This window comes from Haliotis rubra, unplaced genomic scaffold (assembly GCF_003918875.1).
Source record: "Haliotis rubra isolate DU_JTF1 unplaced genomic scaffold, ASM391887v1 Scf1962, whole genome shotgun sequence".
Classification (NCBI taxonomy): Eukaryota; Metazoa; Mollusca; class Gastropoda; order Lepetellida; family Haliotidae; genus Haliotis; species Haliotis rubra.
This window is the reverse complement of record NW_025765961.1, coordinates 50,521-78,469: the sequence shown is the minus strand read 5'-3', so window position 1 is coordinate 78,469 and position 27,949 is coordinate 50,521. Positions and strand designations below refer to the sequence as shown.

At 41.1% G+C, this 27,949-nt stretch overlaps 1 protein-coding gene and 1 long non-coding RNA gene across 2 annotated transcripts; one reads left to right on the top strand and one right to left on the bottom strand.

Moving 5' to 3' along the window:
* The first annotated feature begins 11,570 nt into the window (after nucleotides 1-11,570).
* Nucleotides 11,571-27,585, top strand: LOC124274945. Its single transcript, XM_046710321.1, has 9 exons — nucleotides 11,571-11,803; nucleotides 12,050-12,253; nucleotides 15,306-15,479; nucleotides 18,823-18,966; nucleotides 20,552-20,767; nucleotides 23,558-23,791; nucleotides 24,160-24,387; nucleotides 24,610-24,816; nucleotides 25,884-27,585. The coding sequence occupies exons 1-9, from the start codon at nucleotides 11,632-11,634 to the stop codon at nucleotides 26,801-26,803; spliced, it is 2,499 nt and encodes an 832-aa protein (XP_046566277.1). The 5' UTR covers nucleotides 11,571-11,631; the 3' UTR covers nucleotides 26,804-27,585.
* LOC124274946 lies at nucleotides 13,158-22,890 on the bottom strand. The gene is made up of 3 exons (XR_006898088.1): nucleotides 22,880-22,890; nucleotides 20,348-20,354; nucleotides 13,158-13,299 (listed from the first exon to the last, which is right to left on the bottom strand). It is a non-coding gene; the product is annotated as an uncharacterized LOC124274946 (long non-coding RNA).
* Nucleotides 27,586-27,949: the final 364 nt, after the last annotated feature.

The window sequence follows — 27,949 nt, the reverse complement described above, 5'->3', positions numbered from 1 at the left end:
TCATCGTATGTTTATGTATGTAAGCACTCGTCATGGTTTGTGTAAGTATGTAAGTACCAGTCATGGTTTGTGTAAGCATGTAAGCACTCGTCATGGTTTGTGTAAGTATGTAAGCACTCGTCATGGTTTTGGTAAGTATGTTAGCACTCGTCATGGTTTGTGTGCAAGTATGTAAGCACTCGTCATGGTTTGTAAAGGTATGTAAAGCACTTCAGTTATCATATGAGTAAGTATGTAAGTAGTCGCCATGGTTTGTGTAAGTGTGTAAGCACTCATCATGGTTTGTGTGGTATGTGAGCACTAGTTATCGTATGTGTAGGGTATGCAATCACACATCATGGTTTGTGGCAGTATGTAAGTACTCGTCATGGTTTGTGTAAAGTATGTAAGTACTAGTGATGGTTTGTGTAAGTATGTAAGTACTAGTGGACATGGCTTGTGTAAGCATGTAAGTAATCGTCATGGTTTGTGGAAATTATGTAAGCACACGTCATGGTTTTGTGGAAGTATGTAATCACTAGTCATGGTTTGTGGAAGTATGTAAGCACTCGTCATGGTTTGTGTAAGTATGTAAGCACCAGTCATGGTTTTTGTTGTTTGTAAGCACGTCATGGTTTGTGGAAGTATCATGTAAGCACTCGTCATGGTTTATTGTAAGCATTTAAGCACTCGTCATTAGCTGTGTAAGCATAGTAGCATTCGTCATGATTCGTGTAAGTATGTTCATACTAAACATTGTTTGTGTGTAAGTATGTAAGCACTTCGTCATGGTTTTGTGTAAGTATGTGAAATTACTAGTAATGGTTTGTGTAAGTATGTAAGCACTCTTCATTGTTTGTGTAAGTATGTAAGCACTCGTCATGGTTTGTGTAAAATGTAAACACTCACATGATGGTTCGTGTAGGTATGTAAGCACCTCGTCATGGTTTATGTAAATATGCAAGCACTCGTCATGGTTTGTGTAAGTATGTAAGCACTCGTCATGGTTTTGTGTTGTAGGCGTGCTATACACGTCATGGTTTGTGTAAGTATGTAAGCAATCGTCATGGTTTGTGTAAGCATGTAAGTACCTAGTTATCATATGTGTAAGTATGTAAGTAGTCGCCATGGTTTGTGTGTGTAGTACTACATCATGGTTTGTGTAAGGCAATAACTGAGCACTAGTTATCGTATGTGTAAGCATGCAATCACACATCATGGTTTGTGTAAGTATGTAAGTACTCGTCATGGTTTGTGTAAGTATGTAAGTATTAGTGATGGTTTGTGTAAGTATGTAAGTACCTAGACATGGCTTGTTTAAGTATGTAAGTAATCGTCATGGTTTGTGTAAGTATGTAAGCACACGTCATGGTTTGTGGAAGTATGTAATCACTAGTCATGGTTTGTGGAAGTATGTTATCACTCGTCATGGTTTGTGTAAGTATGTAAGCATTTATGATGATTTGTTTTGTATGTAAGCACTTTGTCATGGTTTGTGGTATGTAAATAGCAGTCATGGTTTGTGTAAGTATGTAAGCACTCGTCATGGTTTGATAGCAAAGTATGTATGCAATCGTCATGGTTTATGCAAGTATGTAAGCAATCATCATGGTTCGTGTAAGTATGTAAGCACTAGTTATCATATGTGTAAATGTAAGTACTCATCATGGTTTGTGTATGTATGTAAGCACTAGTCATCGTATGTGTAAGTATGCAATCACACATCATGGTTTGTATTAAGTATGTAAGTACTTGAGTCTTGGTTTGTGTAAGTATTTAAGCACTCGTCATTGTTTATGTAAACACTAGTCATGCATTTGTAAGTATGTAAGATCTAGTCATGGTTTGTGTAAAGTATATAAGCACTCGTCATGGTTTGTGTAAGTATTTAAGCACTCGTCATTAGCTGTGTGAGTATGTAAGCATTCGTCATGATTCGTGTAAGGCATGTAAGGTACTAAACATTGTTTGTGTAAGTATGTAAGCACTCGTCATGGTTTTGTGTAAGTATGTAAGTACTAGTAATGGTTTGTGTAAGTATGTAAGCACTCTTCTTCATTGTTTGTGTAAGCATGTGAAAAGCACTCGTCATGGTTTGTGTAAAAATGTAAACACTCATGATGGTTCGTGTAGGTATGTAAGCACTCGTCATGGTTTATGTAAATATGCAAGCACTCGTCATGGTTTATTGTAAGTATGTAAGCACTTCGTCATGGTTTGTGTTCAGTATGCTAAGCACACGTCATGGTTTGTGTAAGTATGTAAGCAATCGTCATGGTTTGTGTAGGCATGTAAGCACTAGTTATCATATGTGTAAGTATGTAAAGCACTCTTCATTGTTTATTGTGAAGCATGTAAGCACTCGTCATGGTTTGTGTAAGTATGTGAGCACTAGTTATCGTAATGTGTAAGCATGCAATCACACATCATGGTTTGTGTAATATGTAAGTGCTCGTCATGGTTTGTGTGAAGTATGTAAGTACTGAGTGATGGTCACCAATGTAAGTATGTAAAGTACTTACAGACATGTGTTGTGTAAGTATATAGTAATCGTCATGGTTTGTGTAAAATTATGTAAGCACACGTCATGGTTTGTGGAAGTATGTAATCACTAGTCATGGTTTGTGGAAGTATGTAAGCACTCGTCATGGTTTGTGTAAGTATGTAAGCACTAGTCATGGTTTTTGTTGTTTATGGCTAACGTCATGGTTTGTGGAAGTATGTAATCACCGTCATGGTTTGTGTAAGTATGTAAGCATTTATGATGATTTGTTTTGTATGTAAGCACTTGTCATGGTTTGTGTAAGTATGTAAGTAGCAGTCATGGTTTGTGTATAGTATGTAAGCACTCGTCATGGTTTGTGCAAGTATGTATGCAATCGTCATGGTTTATGCAAGTATGTAAGCAATCATCATGGTTCGTGTGGGTATGTAAGCACTAGTTATCATATGTAAAGTATGTAAGTACTCATCATGGTTTGTGTATGTATGTAAGCACTAGTCATCGGTATGTGTAATGTGGCATGCAATCACACATCATGGTTTTGTGTAATAGCATGTAAGCACTAAACATTGTTTGTGTAAGTATGTAAGCACTCGTCATGGTTTTGTGTAAGTGTAAGCACTAGTAATGGTTTGTGTAAGTATGTTAGCACTCTCTTCATTGTTTGTGTGGCATGTAAGCACTCGTCATGGTTTGTGTAAAATGTAAACACTCATGATGGTTCGTGTAGGTATGTAAGCACTCGTCATGGTTTATGTAAATGCAAGCACTTCGTCATGGTTTGTAAGTAAGTATGTAAGCACCTCGTCATGGTTTGTGTCACTATGTAAACACGTCATGGTTTGTGTGAGCATGTAATCACATAGTCATGGTATGTGTAGTATGTAAGCACCCTCATCGTATGTTTATGTATGTAAGAACCTCGTCATGGTTTGTGTGGGCATGTAAGTACCAGTCATGGTTTGTGTGTAAAGTATGTAAGCACTCGTCATGGTTTGTGTGTAAAGTATGTAAAGCACTCGTCATGGTTTTGGTAAGTATGTTAGCACTCGTCATGGTTTGTGCAAGTATGTAAGCACCTCGTCATGGTTTACATTGTAAGCATGTAAGCACTAGTTATCATATGTGTAAGTATGTCAGTAGTCGCCATGGTTTGTGTAAGTGTAAGCACTCATCATGGTTTGTGTAAGTATGTGAGCACTAGTTATCGTATGTGTAATGCATCGCAATCACACATCATGGTTTATTGTGTAAGTATGTAAGTACTGTCATGGTTTGTGTAAGTATGTAAGTACTGAAAGTGATGGTTTGTGTAAGCAAATGTAAGTACTAGACATGGCTTTGTGTAAGCATGTAAGTGAATCGGGTCATGGTTTGTGGAAGTATGTAAGCCACACGTCATGGTTTGTGGAAGTATGTAATCACTAGTCATGGTTTGTGGAAGTATGTAAGCTTGCACTCGTCATGGTTTGTGTAAGTATGTAAGCACTAGTCATGGTTTTGTTGTTTGTAAGCACACGTCATGGTTTGTGGAAGTATGTAAGCACTCGTCATGGTTTGTGTAATATTTAAGCACTAGTCATGGTTTGTGGAAGTATGTAAGCACTCGTCATGGTTTGTGTAAGAAATGTGTAGCAAGTCACTTTTACACATTCATAGTTTGTGAAATATGTAAGCACTCGTCATGGTTTTGTGTAAGTATGTGGGCATTTAGTAATGGTTTGTTGTAAGTATGTAAGCACTCTTCATTGTTTGTGTAAGTATGTAAGCACTAGCAGTCATGGTTTGTGTAAGAATGTAAGTACTAGCACTCATGGTTAGCGTGTAGGTATGGTGTGTAAGGTATGTAAGCACACGTCATGGTTTGTGGAAGCATATGCAAGCCATGGCTCGTCATGGTAAGCACTTGTGTGGTAAATATGTAAGCATCTCGTCATGGTTTTTGTTGTTTGTAAGCACACGTCATGGTTTGTGTGTAAGTATGTAAGCAATCGTCATGGTTTGTGTGGTATTTAAGCACTCGTCATCAGCTGTGTGGCATGTAAAGTCATGATCGCGAAATTATGGTTTTATAAACATTGTTGTGTGGAAATGCTCTTAGCACTCGTCATGGTTTTGTGTAAGTATGTGATTCACTAGTAATGGTTTGTGTAAGTATGTAAGCACTCTTCATTGTTTTGTCAGGCATGTAAGCACTCGTCATGGTTTGTGTAAGTATGTAAAAGTACTCATGATGGTTTGTGTAGGCACGAAAGCTCCGTCATAATGTAAATATACAAGCACTCCAGTCATGGTTTGTGTAAGTATGTAAGTAATCGTCATGGTTTGTGTTGTGGTATGTAAGCACGTCATGGTTTGTGTGGTGAAGCAATCGTCATGGTTTCCAAAGTATGTAGTACTAGTCATCATATGTGTAAGTATGTAAGTAGTCGCCATGGTTTTGTATGTGTAAGCACTCATCATGGTTTGTGTAAGCATGTAGCCCCATTTATGATGATAATGCAATCACGCATCATGGTTTTGTAATAAGTATGTAAAATAGGTTTGTGTAAAGTTGTCAGTGATGGTTTGTGTAAGGTATGTAATGTACTAAGACATGGCTTGTTAAGTATGTAAGTAATCCGTCATGGTTTGTGTGTAAGCACGTCATGGTTTGTGAAAGTATGTAATCACTCGTCATGGTTTGTGCAAGTATGTCATGTTTGTGTAAGTATATAATATTTATGATGATTTGTTTTGTATGTAAGCACTTGTCATGGTTTGTGCAAGCATGTAAATAATCATCATGGTTTGTGTGTTAGCCAAGTATGTAAGCACTAAGTCATGGTTTGCGTAAGTATGTAAGTAATCGTCATGGTTTGTGGTATGTAAGCCAATCATGCTAGTCGTGTAAAGTCGTTATGTATGTGTGGCATGCAATCACGCATCCCATCATGGTTTATGTAAGCACTAGTATGTAAAGTGGACCGTGCAATCACACATCATGGTTTGTGTAAGTATTTAAGTACTAGTCTTTGTTTGTGTAAATTATTTAGCACTAGTCATGCTTTGTGTAACACTAGTATGTAAGATCGGAATAGTCATGGTTTGTGTAAGTATATAAGCACTCGTCATGGTTTGTGTAAGTATTTAAGCACCTCGTCATTAGCTGTGTGTAGTATGTAAGCATTCGTCATGATTCGTGTAAGTATGTAAGCACTAAACATTGTTTGTGTAAGTGTGTAAGCACTCGTCATGGTTTTGTGTGGTATCATGGGCACTAGTAATGGTTTGTGTAAGCATGTAAGCACTCTTCATTGTTTGGTGTAAGTATGTAAGCACTCGTCATGGTTTGTGTAAAATGTAAACACTCATGATGGTTCGTGTAGGTATGTAAGCACTCGTCATGGTTTATGTAAATATGCAAGCACTCGTCATGGTTTGTGTAAGTATGTAAGCACTCGTCATGGTTTGTGTTGTATGTAAGCACACGTCATGGTTTGTGTAAGCATGTAAGCAATCGTCATGGTTTGTGTAAGTATGTAAGCACTAGTTATCATATGTGTAAGCATGTAAGCACTCTTCATTGTTTGTGTAAGTATGTAAGCACTCGTCATGGTTTGTGTAAGTATGTGAGCACTAGTTATCGTATGTGTAAGCATGCAATCACACATCATGGTTTGTTAATAAAGCATGTAAGTGCTCGTCATGGTTTGTGTAAGCATGTAAGCAATTAGTGATGGTCTGTGTAAGCATGTAAGTATCTAAGACATGAAGCTTGTGTAAGCATGTAAGTAATCGTCATGGTTTGTGTAAGTATATAATAACACGTCATGGTTTGTGGAAGTATGTAATCACTAGTCATGGTTTGTGGAAGTATGTAAGCACTCGTCATGGTTTTGTGTAACTATGTAAGCTTCTAGTCATGGTTTTTGTTGTTTGTAAGCACAATCGTCATGGTTTGTGGAAGTATGTAATCACTCGTCATGGTTTGTGTAAGCATGTAAGCATTTATGATGATTTGTTTTGTATGTAAGCACTTGTCATGGTTTGTGTGTAAGCATGTAAGAAGCAGCAGTCATGGTTTGTGCGGCATGTAAGCACTCGTCATGGTTTGTGCAAGTATGTATGCAATCGTCATGGTTTATGGCAAGCATGTAAGCAATCATCATGGTTCGTGTAAGCATGTAGCAATCTAGTTATCATATGTGTAAGCATGTAAGTACACTCATCATGGTTTGTGCATGTATGTAAGCACTAGTCATCGTATGTGTAAGTATGCAATCACACATCATGGTTTGTGTAAGTATGTAAGTACTCAAACATTGTTTGTGTAAGCATGTAAGCACTCGTCATGGTTTTGTGTGGCATGTAAGTACTCAGTAATGGTTTGTAAGCATGTTAGCACCTTCATTGTTTGTGTAAGTATGTAAGCACTCGTCATGGTTTGTGTAAAAATGTAAACACTCATGATGGTTCGTGTAGGTATGTAAGCACTCGTCATGGTTTATGTAAATATGCAAGCACTCGTCATGGTTTGTGTAAGTATGTAAGCACTCGTCATGGTTTGTGTCACTATGTAAGCACACGTCATGGTTTGTGTAAGTATGTAATCACTAGTCATGGTATGTGTAAGTATGTAAGCACTCCTCATCGTATGTTTATGTATGTAAGCACTCGTCATGGTTTGTGTAAGTATGTAAGTACCAGTCATGGTTTGTGTAAGTATGTAAGCACTCGTCATGGTTTGTGTAAGTATGTAAGCACTCGTCATGGTTTTGGTAAGTATGTTAGCACTCGTCATGGTTTGTGCAAGTATGTAAGCACTCGTCATGGTTTGTGTAAGTATGTAAGCACTAGTTATCATATGTGTAAGTATGTCAGTAGTCGCCATGGTTTGTGTAAGTGTGTGGCAAGCACTCATCATGGTTTGTGTAAGTATGTGAGCACTAGTTATCGTATGTGTAAGTATGCAATCACACATCATGGTTTGTGTAAGTATGTAAGTACTCGTCATGGTTTGTGTAAGTATGTAAGTACTAGTGATGGTTTGTGTAAGTATGTAAGTACTAGACATGGCTTGTGTAAGTATGTAAGTAATCGTCATGGTTTGTGGAAGTATGTAAGCACACGTCATGGTTTGTGGAAGTATGTAATCACTAGTCATGGTTTGTGGAAGTATGTAAGCACTCGTCATGGTTTGTGTAAGTATGTAAGCACTAGTCATGGTTTTTGTTGTTTGTAAGCACACGTCATGGTTTGTGGAAGTATGTAAGCACTCGTCATGGTTTGTGTAAGTATGTAATCACTAGTCATGGTTTGTGGAAGTATGTAAGCACTCGTCATGGTTTGTGTAAGTATGTAAGCACTAGTCATGGTTTTTGTTGTTTGTAAGCACACGTCATGGTTTGTGGAAGTATGTAATCACTCGTCATGGTTTGTGTAAGTATGTAAGCATTTATGATGATTTGTTTTGTATGTAAGCACTTGTCATGGTTTGTGTAAGTATGTAAGTAGCAGTCATGGTTTGTGTAAGTATGTAAGCACTCGTCATGGTTTGTGCAAGTATGTGAGCACTAGTTATCGTATGTGTAAGTATGCAATCACACATCATGGTTTGTGTAAGTATGTAAGTACTAGTCATGGTTTATGTAAGTATGTAAGTACTAGTCTTGGTTTGTGTAAGTATTTAAGCACTCGTCATTGTTTATGTAAACACTAGTCATGCTTTGTGTAAGTATGTAAGATCTAGTCATGGTTTGTGTATGTATATAAGCACTCGTCATGGTTTGTGTAAGTATTTAAGCACTCGTCATTAGCTGTGTAAGTATGTAAGCATTCGTCATGATTCGTGTAAGTATGTAAGTACTAAACATTGTTTGTGTAAGTATGTAAGCACTCGTCATGGTTTTGTGTAAGTATGTAAGTACTAGTAATGGTTTGTGTAAGTATGTAAGCACTCTTCATTGTTTGTGTAAGTATGTAAGCACTCGTCATGGTTTGTGTAAAAATGTAAACACTCATGATGGTTCGTGTAGGTATGTAAGCGCTCGTCATGGTTTATGTAAATATGCAAGCACTCGTCATGGTTTGTGTAAGTATGTAAGCACTCGTCATGGTTTGTGTTGTATGTAAGCACACGTCATGGTTTGTGTAAGTATGTAAGCAATCGTCATGGTTTGTGTAAGTATGTAAGCACTAGTTATCGTATGTGTAAGTATGCAATCACACATCATTGTTTGTGTAAGTATGTAAGTACTCGTCATGGTTTGTGTAAGTATGTAAGTACTAGTGATGGTTTGTGTAAGTATGTAAGTACTAGACATGGCTTGTGGAAGTATGTAGGTAATCGTCATGGTTTGTGTAAGTATGTAAGCACACGTCATGGTTTGTGGAAGTATGTAATCACTAGTCATCGTTTGTGGAAGTATGTAATCACTCGTCATGGTTTGTGTAAGTATGTAAGCATTTATGATGATTTGTTTTGTATGTAAGCACTTGTCATGGTTTGTGTAAGTATGTAAGTAGCAGTCATGGTTTGTGTAAGTATGTAAGCACTCATCATGGTTTGTGCAAGTATGTATGCAATCGTCATGGTTTATGCAAGTATGTAAGCAATCATCATGGTTTGTGTAAGTATGTAAGCACTAGTTATCATATGTGTAAGTATGTAAGTACTCATCATGGTTTGTGTATGTATGTAAGCACTAGTCATCGTATGTGTAAGTATGCAATCACACATCATGGTTTGTGTAAGTATGTAAGTACTAGTCATGGTTTATGTAAGTATGTAAGTACTAGTCTTGGTCTGTGTAAGTATGTAAGCACTAGTCATGGTTTGTGTAAGTATTTAAGCACTCGTCATTGTTTGTGTAAGTATGTAAGCACTCGTCATGGTTTATGTAAACACTAGTCATGCTTTGTGTAAGTATGTAAGATCTAGTCATGGTTTGTGTAAGTATATAAGCACTCGTCATGGTTTGTGTAGGTATTTAAGCACTCGTCATTAGCTGTGTAAGTATGTAAACATTCGTCATGATTCGTGTAAGTATGTAAGTACTAAACATTGTTTGTGTAAGTATGTAAACACTCGTCATGGTTTTGTGTAAGTATGTAAGTACTAGTAATGGTTTGTGTAAGTATGTAAGCACTCTTCATTGTTTGTGTAAGTATGTAAGCACTCGTCATGGTTTGTGTAAAAATGTAAACACTCATGATGGTTCGTGTAGGTATGTAAGCACTCGTCATGGTTTATGTAAATATGCAAGCACTCGTCATGGTTTGTGTAAGTATGTAAGCACTCGTCATGGTTTGTGTTGTATGTAAGCACACGTCATGGTTTGTGTAAGTATGTAAGCAATCGTCATGGTTTGTGTAAGTATGTAAGTACTAGTCATGGTTTGTGTAAGTATGTAAGCAATCGTCATGGTTTGTGTAATTATGTAAGAAATCGTAATGGTTTGTGTAAGTATGTAATCACTAGTCATGGTTTGTGTAAGTATGTAAGCACTCATGATGATTTGTGTAAGTATGTAAGCACTCATCATGGTTTGTGTAAGTATGTAGTACTTGTCATGGTTTTATGTAAGTACTAGTCATGGTTTATGTAAGTATGTAAGTACTCGTCATGGTTTGTGTAAGTATGTAAGCACTCATCATGGTTTGTGTAAGTATATAAGTACTAGCAATGGTTTATGTAACTATGTAATCACTAGTCATGGTTTATGTAAGTATGTAAGCACTCTTCATTGTTTGTGTAAGTATGTAAGCACTCGTCATGGTTTGTGTAAGTATGTAAGTACTAGTCATGGTTTGAGTAAGTTTGTATGCACTCTTCATTGTTTGTGTAAGTATGTAACCACTCGTCATGCTTTGTGTAAGTATGTAAGTACTAGTCATGGTTTGAGTAAGTTTGTAAGCATTCGTCATGATTTGTGTAAGTATGTAATGACTAGTCATGGTTTGTATAAGTATGTAAGCTCTCGTCATGGTTTATGTAAGTATGTAAGCACTCGTCATGGTTTGTGTAAGTATGTAAGCATATGTCATATTGTGTCTAAGTATGTAAGATCGTTATGATGTATGGATACGTGTGAAGTGTTCATGTTGTGTCTAAGTATGTAAGATCTTAATGATGTATGGAAACATGCTAAGTTTATAAGATCTTATCGATGACACTGTCTAGGTTTTACTGATCATCACACCCCATTGCAAGATTCTACTATAGCTGAAAATGACCGCTATGATTTTGTTTGTCTATTGTTTTACGCCGCACTCAGCAATATTCCAGCTATATGGCGGCCGTCTATAAATATTCATGTCTGGACCAGGCAATCCAGTGATCACCATCATGAACATCGATCCACGCAACTGGAATACGATGACATGTGTCAACCACGTCAGCGAGTATGTCCACACGATCCCGTTAATCGCCTCTTACGACAAGCATGGGTTGCTGAAGATCCATTTGAACCCGGATCTTGACCGCTTTGGAATAGATGTAAGATTTGAGGTCCAACAGCCGGGCGAGATGACAGGGGTTCCCCGTATCGCATTATGGATATTTAGGTGAAAGTACACGCTGTTGCGGTCGAACCCTACTTCATCCCCAATGACGATACAAAAAGACGTCATCGTGGCAGGGTCGTTGATGTGTGCTTCATAAAAGCAAGTGACCATTTTCTGCATATAGTGACCATTTTGGTTGCTACATGTCAACCCCATCGAACATACATTGAACGAACTAAATACCTCTCTCTGTCTACGTCACGCCATTGATGCAGCTCTTCGTGACTTTGGCAATGCTCTAACATAAGAGTGGAATAATTCGTTCGTTATATCTGTCAGTTCACGAGAATCATGTTCGTTATACAGTAGTTACCGTATAATGAACCCTAGCAAACTTTAATTTGTATATAATATTCACTACGTTATTCAGTAGTTCTTTGAAAGATGGGGAGGTGTCTAACACACCTTTAGGTTAAAGCGGCTGTTTCCTCACGCTGAAGACCTGGGTTCGATTCCCCACATGGTTAAAATGGGTGAAGCCCATTTCCGTGTCTCCCGTCGTGATATTGCCGCCGGAATAAAAGTAGCTAAACTCACTCACTAAAACTTAATTCGCAGGCACAGAGGATTTAGCTAGGGGGAAGGAAGCTTCTAGTATTGTCATGACGGACGGTGATAGGAAGACGTGTGCAACCTACAGAGCATCCAGTGGCACCACCAGTTCCCTAACAGTCACCCTCTCCAGCGACAGCAATATCTACTACAACGTGCACGAAGTGGAGCTTGACTTGCAGATCTACACAACTGCAGCCATTTCTTCCAACTTGAATGAAGGTAGGCGTTCTTCAAATAATTTTAAAAAATAATTTGAACGATGTGAAATGAAGATTTTCCTCTATTCGGAGACAGAGTATGTTTTCAAGTCGACTCATTACATCACTGTGTGTAGGCTCAAGGGGGTCACGCCCAGAATGTTGCTGACACTGGGAAGACAACTGAATTAGTAACATGGTCGAACTCATTGACCACCAATACAGGTGAATTACGGAGGATGAAAATGCTGTTTCATTTTGGTTTCAGGTGTAGAGCTGCAGGTCTTTGTGCAAACTACTTCTTCATCCGTGTTGTGCAAGCGTTTGGGTGTCTACGATTCTGGCGCGTACAGGTTCACATGCGCGACTGAGGAAGTCGGCTGGTCAAAGATGAAGATAAATCTACTGCATCGTGATAAGAGATTTCAAACTAAAGTCTGTGAAATTCAGGTGTACGGCAGCCGATACACAGGTGGGGACGCAGTTTTGGGGCCCATGTCTATGCGTACGCACCTACCCACGCACGCACACTCATGCGTGCATATGAATCCACATCAGCACTAAACCCTTTTTGGCGTAAACGATTCAGTGAAAGTACGCATTGATGTATGAATGATATGTAAGGAGTAAGGAATGGCATTTGAGTTAAGAGGATTGGCGGAATATCTGACAAATTCAAATAGGCTATATCTATTAAACGCTGTTTTTTTCAAAGATAATGTTTTGAAGCGATATTCCTGGAATATTGCTAAAAGTGGCGTAAAACCTGACTCATCTCGCTCGCTCACCCAATCACCCCCAAGATGATGAGGTAATGAGTCAAGTCAAAACATTGATTGCATAACGGTCTTGTTTCCTGCTGACTGGGTTCCGTCCTTTTTGCACAACTTACAATAACCAGTACAATAACCAGTGAAGAATGTTGAGACCAATTCATTCAACTGGATATTTAGATATTAATTAGTATTACTTGTTACATCTAATCACTTGTATACTGCACCACTACGTTCCTTCTAATCCTTGCAAACACGTGGCGCAGCGTGCTTGGTCGTACAGCGTGATTTGACAACACGGAAATCTGGAAATCGTGGAAATCTCAAAACGAGGCTCGGTCGCTAGAAATATTTGGCGGTCTTATATGGCCTTGATATTATATCAATCACATTGTACGTTATAATAGTACACTCGATGAGTGCAAAGAATGCATAACAGGTGTAACCAGTGAGCCAGATGAATTGTGAATCATTTTACGACCTCATCAAACAGGGGCAGTCTGTCACGTCTTAGTTAACGACATGCTGTCTTAAACCTCGTCATAAAATATAGAAATACTATTTTTTTTAGATTTAAAATTATAATTGATTTGTAAATACCATTTTCTTATGAAACAAGGAACTTGAATTTTGTGTAACCACAGTTGTTTGTAGTGTCTCTTTTCACTTACACACGTGAAAATACGGATCGGCTGAAAAATAGGTCATTTTCTGAATTGGTTCATGAGACTCATGTTTCGGTTTGCTTCCTGAAACCATGGTAAGGGTCCCGTTCCACAAAACGATCCTAGATAATCGTAACTCCCATACCTTAACCATGCCTGTCGTAAGAGGCGAATAACGGGATCGGGTGGCCAGGCTTGCGGACACATGTCATCGTTTCCCCATTGCGTGGATCAATGCTCATTTTGTTGATCCCTGGATTGTCTGGTTCAGACTGGATTATTTACAGACCGCCGCCATATAGCTGGAATACTGCTGAGCGCATCATTAAACAACAACCAACCAACCCATACCTTAACACGTTCTAACGGTAACCGTAGCATTAAAACTTTTTCTTGAACAGTGCCCAGCTAAATTGATTTTTGGAACGACTTCACCTAAAATGACTTGTGATGTGATTGATAATTACACTCTGCAAATAAATAGAAACGCACGGGCGTTTTCAGCAGCCCATTTGATTATATTTTGACAGGAGTCATCATTAAGACAGTTCCTATGTTTAACTCCCTTTAATCATGTCGTGATTGCAGTGTATTGCCCGCAAACGCATCCCAAAATGTGTTTGTAAAAGTTTGTCATAAAATGTGAAAATGATACATGAAAAGTGCGTGCAGGAAAAATGTTTCACCTAATGCACGTCCAGTGTGTCGGAAACATGAGTAGAGACATCTACTTCAAATGTCCAAACGAAATTCATCATTTCATTTCGACGGAAACAAAGATATAAACTTCCAAGATTGAATGCTACTGACTGAAATATTGGACGTTTGGAAGCAGGGGAGTCACAGGCTGCCGTTGCAAGACACTTCAACGACCACAAGCGCCATATCTCGATTATGGCATCTATATGCCCGCATCAATTCCATCCAAGATCGTCCCAGAAGTGGAAGCCCAACAGTGACCACTCCTGCTCAGACCGATCCATCCGGGTGTGTCACCTTGCTACAGCAACGGACACTGCAAGACAGATGCCTGGTCTTCGAAGATTTCCTACCAAACATCAGGAATCTTCTGATAAAAGTAGGAATACGAGTATATCGACCAAAACCTGACATGACTACATCGACAACGACGTGTCTAATGATGCAACAAGGTACAAGCGACGCGTTTGGTTCAGCGATGGATCGCATTTCCTCTTGCAACGACGGGATTTGAGACAACGTGTTTATCGACGTTGACACGAACGTTTTGCGCCGAATTGCGTTCGACAGGTGGACAGATTTGGTGGAGAAGCGTCGTGATGTGGGGAGCCATGTCCTACACGGGTAGATCCGAGCTAGCGGTGGTTCAAGGCAGTCTTACAGCAAATTGCTTCATCGACTTAATCGTCACATTCTCCGACATTTTAACCGACAGACGGAGCTGTTTCAACACGACAACACTTGATCCCACACCGTAACCGGTATAACAGTGTAACCGGTGCTTATCTCTCCAATGCATATGTCCTTCCCTAGCCTTCTCTATCGCATGATCTGAACCCGATCGAGCATCTATGGGGCGAAACTGAACCAAGCGTCCACAAACGTCATCAGCAGCCTCAGACACTTGCAGAATGCGTTGCAGGAGGAATGCCGAAGAATTCCTCAAGCAAAATTCGACGACTTGTGCAATCCCTCCCAAGGAGGAGTCGAGCAGTGACTCCTGCAAGCGGTGGCGTCACCAGGTACTGACACGAACGCTCCCGTGTGTCCACACATGTGCAGTGAGTGAACTGAATTAATGCTGACAATGGCAGAAATACATATGTTCATACATGTGTCGAATGTCCTTCATCTGTGTTCTAGCATAAGTGACTTATGTACACTTAAATACATTTCCTTACGTTGGGCCTGTGCGTTTCTTTTTTTGAAGAGTCTACTTACATGTATTATTTCGACATTCCTTTGATTCTATTTGCACCAATCGTTACCCTGTGAGTGATATTAATCATTGTCATACATTTATTCATACATGGTCTATCGCTTCGGATATCTCGAAGTAGGTCCCTGTGTGTAGAGATACATAGTGTCATTATATACCTCCACACAGGCGAGTGTGAGAGACCCCCGATTGTGGTTGGAGCCCGGGCCAATTTTACAAGCACCTACTGGAATTCAACGGCTGTATACAGCTGCGTCCCTCCCTACCGCTATGCTGGAGGGAACCCTGTCATAACATGTCACTTCGGAGGATACTGGACTACCCCTTCTATTTTCTGTAAAGGTAGGATGTTTGTAGACATAGTGTCATGGTCGAAACGGTATTCAGCATTCTGTTCTACTTTGGAATTTCTAGTTCTGTGACAAACATTTATTCCATTTAGTGCCCAGTAACTCTCCATCAGTAGTGCTCAGCAATACACCATCCAACAGTGCCCAGTAACACACCATTCAATAGTGCCCAGTAACTCTCCAACCAATAGTGCCCAGTAATTCTCCATCTATAAGTGCCCAGTAACTCTCAATCTGTTAGTGCCAAGTAGCACACCATCCATTAGTACCAAGTAACTCTCCATCCATTAGTGCCCAGTAACACACCATCCATTAGTGCCCAGCAGCACACCATCCATTAGTACCAAGTAACTCTCCATCCAATAGTGTCCAGTAACTCGCCATCCATTACCGCCCAAAAATACACCACCACTGACAGCTCAGTAATGCACAATCCCAGAGTGCACAGTAACACGCCATGATATATTTAAGAAATACAGTTCACTCTCCTCCCATGTATATTGAAATAAAGCACACTTCTGCCCTCAGCTATTATAGCTAGAGTACGATGCCTTTAACGTTATACTAGTTCAGGGCAAAAGTGTGCTTTGTTTCACTGTTCAGGGGAGTAGAGCGTATTGTATTTCTTTTCTAAGATGCCAAATTAAATAATTACCGACAAAAAATTTGAGGTAAAACACAAACTAAAAATCGACGGTTTCGGTGACCGTAATTATCAATCCTCACAAGTAACACATGGCCAAGTAATTAATCCCTAGAGTGCTCAGTAACACACGAGCCTACATTTGTATATTGCCAGTAACTAACCATCCAATATTGCCAAATAACACACCATCCTATATTGCCTAGTAACACGCCATCCTATATTGCCCAGTAACTCACCATCCTATATTGCCCAGTAACTCACCATCCTATATTGCCTAGTAACTCACCATCATATATTGCCCAGTAACTTCTCCATCCACTAGTGCCCAGTGACTCTCCCTCCACTAGTGCCCAGTAACTCTCCATCCAATAGTGCCCAGTGACTCTCCATCAGATAGTGCCCAGTAACTCTCCATCTAATAGTGCCCAGTAACTCTCCATCCACTAGTGCCCAGTAACTCTCCATCTAATAGTGCCCAGTGACTCTCCATCCACTAGTGCCCAGTAACTCTCAATCCAATAGTGTCCAGTCACCCTCCATCTAATATTCCCCAGTAACTCTCCATCCAATAGTGCCCAGTAACTCTCCATCCAAAAAGTGCCCAGTAACTCTCCATCCATTAGTGCCCAGTAGCTCTCCATCCATTAGTGCCCAGTAACTCTCCATCCATTAGTGCCCAGTAACTCTCCATCCATTAGTGCCCAGTAGCTCTCCATCCTGTAGTGCCCAGTAACTCTCCATCCATTAGTGCCCAGTAGCTCTCAATCCATTAGTGCCCAGTAGCTCTCCTTCCATTAGTGCCCAGTAACTCGCCATCCTTTAGTGCCCAATAATACACCACCACTGACAGCTCAGTAATGCACCATCCCAGAGTGCACAGTAACACGCCATGATATATTTAAGAAATACAGTTCGCTCTACTCCCATGCATAGTGAAATAAAGCACACTTCTGCCCTGAGCTATTCTAGCTAAAGTACGATGACTTAAATGTTGTACTTGTTCAGGGCAAAAGTGTGCTTTATTGCATTATACATGGGTGTAGAGCGAATTGTATTTTTATTCTAAGATGCCAAATTAAATAACTGCCAGCGAATAATTTAAGGTAAAACACAAACTAAAAATCGACGGTTTCGGTGACCGTAATTATCAATCCTCCCAAAGTAACACATGGCCAAGTAATTAATCCCTAGAGTGCTCAGTAACACACGAGCCTACATTTGTATATTGCCAGTAACTCACCTTCCAATATTCCCGAGTAACTCACCATCCTATATGACCTAGTAACTCACTATCCTATTTTGTAAAGTAACACACCATCCCATATTGCCTAGTAACTAACCATCCTATATTGCCAATTAACTCACCATCAAATATCACCCAGTAACTCACCATCCTATGTTGCCCAGTAACTCTCTATCCTATATTGACCAGTAACACACCATCCAATATTACCCAGTAATACACCATCCATTTTTGCCAAGTCACATACCATCCAATATTACCCAGTAACTCACCATCCTATTTTGCCCAGTAACAGACCATCCAATATTACCCGTAACTTACAATCTGATATTGCCCAGTAACACACCATTCAATATTACCCATTAACACACCATCGAATTTTGCCGAGAAACACACCATCCAAATTTACCTAAATTATGAATCCTCCCAAGTAACACATGGCCAAGTAATTAATCCCTAGAGTGTTCAGTAAAACACGAGCCTACATTTGTATATTGCCAGTAACTCACCATCCAATATTCCCGAGTAACTCACCACCCTAAATGACCTAGTAACTCACCATCCTATTTTACCCAGTAACACACCATCCAATACTGCCCAGCGACACATCAACCTATATTGCCCAGTAACTCATCACCCTGTATTGCCCTGTAACTCACCATCTAATCGCGCCAATCAACACATCATCCTATATTGCCCAGTAACACATCATCACACAGTGTCCAGTAACACACCATAATAGCGTCCCCAGAAACACACAACCGAACAGTGCCCAGTAACTCACCATCCTATGTTGCCCAGTAACACATTACCCTTTATTGCCCAGTAACACACCATCTCATGGCGCCAAACAACACAGCATCCTATATTGCCTAGTTACACTAGTTACACATCATCACATCGTTACCAGCTAACACATTATAATAGCGTCCCCAGAAACACACCACCGAATAGTGCCCAGTAACTCACCATCCTATGTTGCCCAGTAACACATTACCCTTTATTGCCCAGTAACACACCATCTCATGGCGCCAAGCAACACAGCTTCCTATATTGCCTAGTTACACTAGTTACACATCATCACATCGTTACCAGCTAACACATTAAAATAGCGTCCCCAGAAACACACCGAATAGTGCCCAGTAACTCACCATCCTATGTTGCCCAGTAACACACCATCCTATGTTGCCCAGTAACACATCATCCTATATTGCCCAGTAACATATCATCCCATATTGCCCAGTAACTCATCGTCCTATATTGCCCAGTAACTCACCATCTCATGGCGCCAAGCAACACACCATCCTATTTGCCCAGTAATACATCATCACAGCGTTACCAGTAACACACCATAATAGCGTCACCAGTAACACACCATCGTACGCGTAATTATCTGTCTCGGTAGGATAAAGGACTTCCTCAAGAATACAAAACAATATCTTTCAGAAATGGAGAATCTGGCCCGACAAGCTGCGTCTCTACTGCCAGCTGTGATCGACGACGACAGAAGCACGTGTGATGACGTTGATGAGATAGAGCTGAACCTGATGACTCGTAGCGAGGTGCAATGGATCGTCGTATCTACAAGTCGTAAGTGGTTAGGGCCAAGTAATTAACGTTTGTTGTAATTACTTACTAATTACTGTTTGGGTTCAGCTACGTGTGTAGGTATGTGTGTGTTTGTACGTGTCCGTGTGTGTGCGTGTTACTGTATGGTGTGTGTATATGTGCTATTGTGCTACGGTTGGTTTTAAAGTGGAACAGAATTGAAACCCTTGGTTGTGCCAGGATCCGCTAATAATAGTCAAGTCCACTTGATTCGCCGTGATATTGAGCATATTGGTGTAATTCTTACTAACGCTTACAATTGTGTGACGCCTGACATTATCTTTCTGGAACAACTCCCCTGGCTGTCAATGATCGGAAACATGGGGACCCATATGATATCGTCTCTGTATCAAATAGCAGCTAAATTGGCCTGAATGCACACAATTTACATATTACGTGTAGGATATGGCTCCTCACATCATGACCCCTCCACCACCATATCGGTCAACCTGGGCGACACAAATCTGGGCAAAACGTTCATTTCGACGTCAATAGACATGTGCTCTTCCGTCACGACACTGAAGCAGAAAGCGTTATTCATCACTGAACCATACATGTCGATAGATTCCAGAATCGAACGTTACTGCACTACTGGACCCGTCGACGTGAAGGTAGTCGTCGCAGCACAGAGCCAAAATGCGGTCTTGCTTTTTGATGTCCAGCTTTTCGTATACGATTACGAATGGTTTGAGCCGTCACTCTCGTCAAACCGGGCACCGCACTTGCAGTTGCTGTGACAGTTCGATCCCGCGTTGCAGTGATAATACTGCGTATACCACTTCGAGGCTGATCTTGCGTAGAACTGGATTGTTGATATCGGTCCCATAAACGTCTGATGGTACTCTGGTGACAATTGAGGTGGCGAGCAACGGTAGACTGTGACTCCCCAGCCTTCAGACGTCCAATGTACCCGTGAAGGTCCGAGTTAGAATATTGATCTTCAGTAACCCATGCTTGTTGTAAGAGGCAACTAACGGGATTGGGTGGTCAGGCTCGCTGACTTGGTTGACACATGTCATAGGTTCCCAATTGCGCAGAACGATGCTCATGCTGTTGACTACTGGATTGCCTGGTCCAGACTCGATTATTTACAGAGCGCTGCCATATAGCTGGAATATCGCTGAGTGCCGCGTAAAACTAAACTCACTCACTCGCTGAAACAAGTGGCCAAAATGTTTCCAAAAGATGTGTGCTAGATGTGGGTGGAACTTATTTTTGTGCGCGTAGTGTTGTAGTCTATTTAGGATAGACCATTTGATATTGAGATTATCTTGAAAGGACAGTTCATCGTTCTCGCAGTACTTTTAATTGGCGCAACAGTTGAAATGTACACGCGTAGGTCAGAACGTCAAAACGTCAGAACGTCAGAACTTCAGAACGCCATTCAGATCTTCAGAACTTCAGAACGTCAGAACGTCAGAACGCAGAAAGACGAGAACAGTAGATCTCAAGAACTTGAAAGGCCGGAACGTGAAAACTCCTGAGAGCGATAACACGGAATTACATTTTTTTATGATCGTGAAATCATCCATTCCAGTATTTAATATTTTTTTTGTTTATTTTGCAGTAGAGAACTCAGACATGTCTGTGACGCTGACGATCAGTGGCAGCAAGACGTCCAAAACCTGCCTGAGGATCTACCCTTCGGCGTCAATGGAAGGATACGATATGACAGCGTTCATATGTCAAGGATACCCGTTTGCAGACACGGTGAACGTCACAGGAGGATCTTCAAACCCAGTTTGTGAGATCGAAGTGTATGGACGAAGTGCATCACAAGGTGGTATGTGGGACACAAACGTTCTTTCTGTTCTTTCTGTCGACAGTTCCCGACGCCAAAGAGATTTTTATAACCTGTATATCAATGTTTAGCAGGAATCAGAAAAAAAGTCGATAGATGTTTTTAAAATTTCCTAGCTCCAAACAATTTTTTTGTTCAAATTCAAATGCACATCGTGGTGTTTTACAACCTGTATTTTTGTCTTTGCCATGATCTAAGAACTGAAACTTGCCAGAGTGAGTTATTCTTGCCGTTGGTTGGCTATGATTTTGATGGCGTTGATGAATAAAAAGAAAGGTATTCAAGCAACGGTATAAGAATCTATACCGAAACATCGCATCATAACAAAATTAAGTTGTTATCCATAAAGTATCATATCTTTCTTATGATTTGAATTGTCTGGAGATGTTGCTATTAAGGAGGTTAATCTGATCTTTGATCTATTTCATGAAAAATGTGTGAGGTAACCGTATTACAGAACGAATTACTAAAACAAAATTTTCGATGAACTTTAAGAGCTCCAGCATTCAATATTTCTTTCTACCGGGTACCCGTCAACAGACACAACTTTCAACTTTCACCTCCTCGGAGCCTGTCTTTGTGTAACATGTCTATTGCATGACAAGGATCCAGAAACAGCGGATGACTCACAGGTTCTGAGCCTCACATAGAATGAATTGACAAGTTATTGACAAGTGCCACACTTGAAAGACAATGAATGCACGTTTGTGTCTCAAGTTTGTCTATTTCTTATACTCTCGTTTTTTCTGACTTGTAACAGCAAAACGATTTGCTCAACTGGCTGAAGACTTTGTGAAGGTAATAATAATCCAAGCTGCCTGTTAGGCGCTAGAAGGTGAACAGTCATTTGACGTATCCCACCGGGTACCCGTTCACTGCATTCATACAAACCTCCCTCCTGTGGGACCACATGTATCACGTGTGCTTGGTTGTGGGGCAGGACTGAAGTCCAAGGAACTATCAGGAGCCAAGCTGCCAAACACGGTCACCTGTCCAAGGACTGTCCGCGACCTCTGTGACATAATTTAATGTCCACAAATGATTTCACTGTTATACATTTTCTTCTATGTGAGGCGTGGAGCATTTTAACCCTCGTACACAAAACCATAATAATGATAATAATAAGATCAGGCCTACACCTTTCTTGGAATGCAAGTTCGAGACAAGCTCCAGAATGCCCAGATTCAAGACAAACTTCGGGCCGAGTATAAAGCTCGCTTAAAGAAATTCTGGAGCTCAGAGCTTAATGCTCGAAACAAGGTTAAAGCCACCAATACTTTGGCTGTGCCAGTCTTTCCCTTGTCTGAAAACACAGCTCACCACCCTCGTTCCTCTCTTAATCGTTTATATATGCCAATCAATTCTGGAGGTCGGGGTTTGATTAATGTGGAGGCTCTTCATGATAGAATTGTTTTGTGTACTTTTGCACATATGTATTTATCAGATGATCCTCTGGTGATGCATGTCAAGACTCATGATGAAAACAAGCAATTCCACAGCTATTTTAAGCGTGCCAAGGCTGGTGGACAGAATCTGAAACTTGAGGTTGATTTTGTTAATGGCAATGTACTGCTGGACGGTACAGTGATGGGAGTAAACCAGGTGAAGTCCTTCACCAAATCTGCTCAGAGTGGGTCGTTTGTGGAGAAACATTCTGAGACACCACTGCATCGTGTATATATGTAGTGTGTGGAACAGAATAGCAATCCAACCGTCTCCTTCGCCTGGATGAAGTCGGCTGGTGTCAAGTGCAAAACTGAGGGCTTCCTTTTGCTGCTCAGGACCAGTTACTTCCCACTCGTAATCGCATAAAAAATGTGATTCTTTAAGAAAATATTAACATGAAATGTGTTGAAGTGCAATGAATTTTCAGAGACTGTCCAACACTTTGTCAGTGGGTGCCCTTCCTTGGCACAAACAGCATATCTTAAACGATATGATGGCATGGCTCGTCTTCGCCATGCTCCTGGCTTTGACTCCGAGGTCCATCCATGGTACGACCCTGAACATGTCCAGGGCGTCATGGAAGATGATGCTTTCAAACGTCTGTGGAATAGGCCCATGTACAGCCTCAGAAGAATTCTGTCAACAAACCTGATCTTGTGCTTTTTGACAAAGCCAATGAATTCATTTTTATCATTGAATGTTATGTCCCTTTTGACAGCAACGTGATTGGCGAGATTCCGGAAATGTGCTAAATATGCGACCATCTTGCCTTTGAAATGTCTCGCTGGCATCCCAAGTACACTGTCGTCAGACTCCCCATTGTTCTCGGTGCCCTTGGTTTGGTACCTCCTGATCTCTTGGCGCAGATCAGGAGAGTGCCCGAGGTCTCCATTGACACTGCAGAAGGCTGCAATGTTGGGGAGTCTACATATTCTCCGGAAAGTTCTTGTTGTGTTCGACTAGGCATCGCTTCCTTGGAGAAGTCCCGTTCACTGTCTGGGCTGCGTGTAGAGGGGGCTGATGATGAGCCCTACCAACATGACTGTGCCAGGATCACCCTAACCCTCTCTGCTGCATACTATCTGTAATCTGTAAAGCATAATAATCATGCGCTTTTCTCCATGTACAATGCATGCGCCCAAACAATCTGATTATAATTACCCCGGATAACCCAAGCTGCCTGTGAGGCGCCAGAAGGTAAGCCGTTACATGTCTCATCCCACCATATAGCTAACCATGATCACATTCACTCAATGTTAGCACTGATGTTCAATGTCAGGATGTAATTTTTTTTATCGGATATAACAACCATATACCAACTTCTAGCTCTGCAGTGCAAACAGCAAGACAATGGACGCGACTACAAAGGCGACTTGAACTTCACCGTCACGGGCAAGCCTTGCATCGTCTGGCCGGACATTGGCTACTCAATCGAAAACTTCCCAGATTACTCCTTCCAGGAAATCGGCAGCAAATGCCGGGCACCTTCAACGACAGCCTACTACCCGTTCTGTTACATATCACCTTCTCAGATCGAATACTGCCCCATACAACTTTGCGGTAATATACAGATTAGATAATATCTTTAACTACCTAAATACAAAGTTTATCAGTTCGATTCCCGTTTTATGAATACACAATGCAATTTAGAAAGTGGTCGAATGTACATGTAACGCATGGTATATTTGGGATTACACTCTCTCAGTAGAGTACAGATTCTCGTACTTTTGTTGGGCTGATTCCTTTCCGGGATTGTGAAAGCCGTGGTGACCAATGTTTGGCAGTGCTTTAGTACCTCTAACATTAGCTAACATATGACAGAGTTCAAGTATATGAAAGGGTATGTCTTAACCTTTCCGTGTGTATATATGAATGATAATGCTATCAGTTTTAAATAAAACACAATTATTGCCCTTTGGTACTCGCAGACAGCGTGTGTCGTCAAGGAGATGGTAGAACCTACTCTGGAAGAATCGGTAAAGCTAATGGTACGTCCTGCGGCCACTGGAACTCTCTAGCTCTTAATGAATTGGTCTTCACTGGCATAGATTCGGGCGCAGCCAGCTCTTACTGCAGGAACCCACTTGGTTCCATGTCAAGACCGTGGTGCTACAAGGAAACGGGGGCCCCTTCCTTGTGTTCCATCCCTATTTGTCGTGAGTTTTCAAATATCGATAAATCCGGAATCTGATTTAATTTACGATACACAGTAATCTGGGGACACGTTTGATACAATTGAATCTGATGTAAAATACAATACAATGGAATCTGATTTTGGTATTTCGTATGAGGGATCAAACCTTGTTATATCACTTGACGTTGGGCTTGATCGGAAGATCCTGAGATAGTATATTTTTTCTCAATGTTGTCATTTACAGCAACCAGTGTAGCCGTGGAAACATCTCTACCCGTATCTTCTCCCCGAGCAAAGGCAACATGTTTTTGCTGGTACAACAACTACCCAGATTCATATCGTACCTACCCCGACCGTGCCGTGAGCGACGCTTTTGACCAATGTTCTCGTTGGGGTTTCGCGATAATGATGTGTTATACAGAGGATGTGTCTTGGACCTTTTATTCCATAGGTAAATTCTTTGAGTGGCATTTAAGTTGTTATGATGAACAACGGGGAGAGTCCTAGGAATATACAACTTCCTTATTATTGATCTGGGCGACGTTTCGCTGTAGCGACGAACTGTGTTAGTGATGGTGTTTGTAGCTACTAATGGTCGCTTATATTAATGATAGCTAACTTGTATATCCACAGAACACTCCCAGTGGTTTGTTCTATAGGTGTGTAAATCACATCATGTAATTTAGATTTTAGCGTAAATGAAAGGCTTTAATGCTTCCTCCATTTCCTTAAAATGAGTGAGTATGCCGGTTATGTCACTACGTGTCTGCTTAAAGTGGGAGGAAATCCCGAGGTAAGATAGGTATCATACGTTTACCAAGTTCATGAAACTCATAATAATATAATTGGCCACTTATATAGCGCTGAACTCCAAGCTGCAGGGAATGCTCTGAGCGTATAAAACATGATATACATTATTGCACCGGATAACCCAAGCTGCCTGTGAGGCGCTGGAAGGTTAATAGTCTCAGGACTTATTCCACCGGGTACCCATTTTCTGCTGGTTGAACAGAGGCGATTTGATCAAACTCACTTGCCTAAGGTGTGACCATATAGGTGCTTCGTTTTGATGCAGGACTGATGTCCTAGAAACTCTCAGGAGTCAAGCTGTCAAACACGGTCACCCATCCAAGAATTCTCCGCGCCCCTCGTTGCTTAACTTCACCTGATTTGTGACCTGCGCTCTATGCACAAGACCACCCACCACCACAAACTCATGTGGTGCCGACAAACCCACAAGCATAACCGGTCGTTCCAGGTTCCGACAATCCTATCATAAAGGTCCAAGGGATGCAACTCTGCACCACCAACTGGGGACTGTTCCACTATACCACCAAAGGAAACTACAGATAGATATTACTTTCATCTGTATTGTTCTCATTTCTTTGTTCCTGTGACGTCACGGGAAAAATTCAACGCGATCGGGAGCCGAAATGCTACGATTTCACTGTTGATTGAAGTAATAAAAGTGATATTCTAATCAATATGCTACATTTATGCTAATTATTTTATTGACAGGGACGTACGTGAGCAGCAGCAGTGTTTATGAGACATCAAGTACACAAGAAGTTCCACTCATCTCTAGCACTCCCCCTGAAGTCCGCTTTACTAGCAGTACCTTTGAGGTGACTTTGACCAGCAGATTAACAAACAAGCCCTTGACCAGCAGTAACCCTGCGGTGTCCTTGACCAGCTGTAACCCTGCGGTGACCTTGAGCAGCAGTACCCCTGAGATAACCTTTATCAGCAGTACCCCAGCGGTTTCCTTGACCAGTAGTTCACTCGAGGTAACCTTGACAAGCAGTACCACTGATTTCCAAACCTACAGAAATGTAACACCTGTAGGCACCAGTTTGGTCCAGTCTTCATCCGTTTCGACAAACTACTCTTCAAGCAAAGCAGCTTATAACTTGTCAGCCTCCTCATCCTCCTTTTCAAGCAGTGACCAGTCCTCATTTGTCCCTTCTGTCTCTTCTTCAAGCTATAATCTTTCCTCTTCACCATCTATTACCGATGTTGAACTGAACATTTCCTCTACCTTCGAACCATCAACACAGTCGTTCCATAGTCTTTCGTCAGTGGTCGCCATGTCCAGCTCAACGCCATCGACTACAGTGGGTACTACGGAGGTTCCAACCACAACGTCGACACCAACAACCACACCGGCGCTAAAACAAAACTGCCAGTGTCGCTGCAAGAGGAATCTCAGTCCTGCAGCTTTATCTGAAGTCATGGACGAAAGGAAGGCGAACTTGACCGTGAATCCCCGAGAAACGGCTGCCTTTCTCCGGAAGAAGACGAGCGCCAAAGACAAACGTCCAACTGCAACCGTGTCCGGGACGACCTGCCTCGCCATCGTTTCCGTCATGTTCTCCTGCATCTTCATCCCGGATATTATTAACGTTGTCTCCTTCTTCACCAAATGCATCAAGAAGTGAGGGTCGTTCCTGATGTGAGGGGAACAGAGGTTAGTGGTAAAAGCGTTTGCTCCCCACGCCGAAGGCCTGGAATCGATTCCCCATGGATACAATGTGTGAAGCCAATTTCTGGTATCCCCCGCCGTGATGTTGGTGGAATATTGCTAAAGCGGCGTAAACCAATACTTACTAATGATGTGAGGTGTTTGAGATGGACAGTAACTATTGCATTTGTGGCTATCTTACATAAGTTTTTGTCTTTTTGTGTCCATGCTCTTGAAGTTGTTGCGTAGAAGTGTATTTTATCATTCTTCTAGGTGTATAATGTTCACTATTAATATTGATACTTTGTTCATAAATGTTTGATTAGCTCTCGTTCCTTAACCACTCATCTGGTTTGTTTGACCTTCACCCGACAGATTGCCGTATTTGGGATGGAGGTATAATTACTGACTAGATCATGTTTTCGAAGTACAAAATCTGTAAGGTGTTAATAGTTCATCGTCCCTGATTATTTAATTGTATTTACCGATCATTGTTATATCCGACATTCACAATAGTAGACTTACACTATGCAGTTGTCGAGGGTCCGTGAAAATTGTAATGTTGTAAATCTGATGCACGCTTCTGTAGTAGGCCCATTCCACAGTGACATCCATTTGGCTTTGTGTGTATTGTCTTTTAGAGAAGGTGGTAGACATGATAATGGAATACATATAATAAATGACACATTCCACAGTAGATGTCCCAAAGTACTAGGCATATTTTTAACCCATGGATCGGATGAGCTTTCATTTAAACACATTTTCGTGGTGGTGGTGGAATTGGGTTAAACGTCGTGCTTGAGAATATTTCGCTCATATGACGACGTGCATGCGTGTGTATGTGTATGTGCGGCTGCTTGTACTAGCCCAGACTTAAGCTGGTTTTATAGTGCTAGCCCACTGAGATACTATGCCGCAGTGAAGCATGAATACCCCACCCAGACACATTATACTGACTCCGAGCCGACCAGTCCTTGTTGTACCCATTAATGCCGAGCGCCAGGCAGGGACCAACAAGTACCATATTTTAACGTCTTTTGGTATGACGCGGTCGGGGATCGAACCCGCGACCTTCCGCACTCCGGGCGGACGCTCTAACCAATATACCACGGAGGTGGTCCTC

What these genes read in the sequence shown, in the direction of transcription:
- LOC124274945 (XM_046710321.1), top strand. Translation starts at nt 11,632, where the DNA reads ATGACGGACGGTGATAGGAAGACGTGTGCAACCTACAGAGCATCCAGT. An exon ending in TTCTTCCAACTTGAATGAAG is followed by an intron (nt 11,804 to 12,049) that starts GTAGGCGTTCTT and finishes TTTTGGTTTCAG; the next exon opens with GTGTAGAGCTGCAGGTCTTT. An exon ending in ACGAAGTGCATCACAAGGTG is followed by an intron (nt 20,768 to 23,557) that starts GTATGTGGGACA and finishes ACCAACTTCTAG; the next exon opens with CTCTGCAGTGCAAACAGCAA.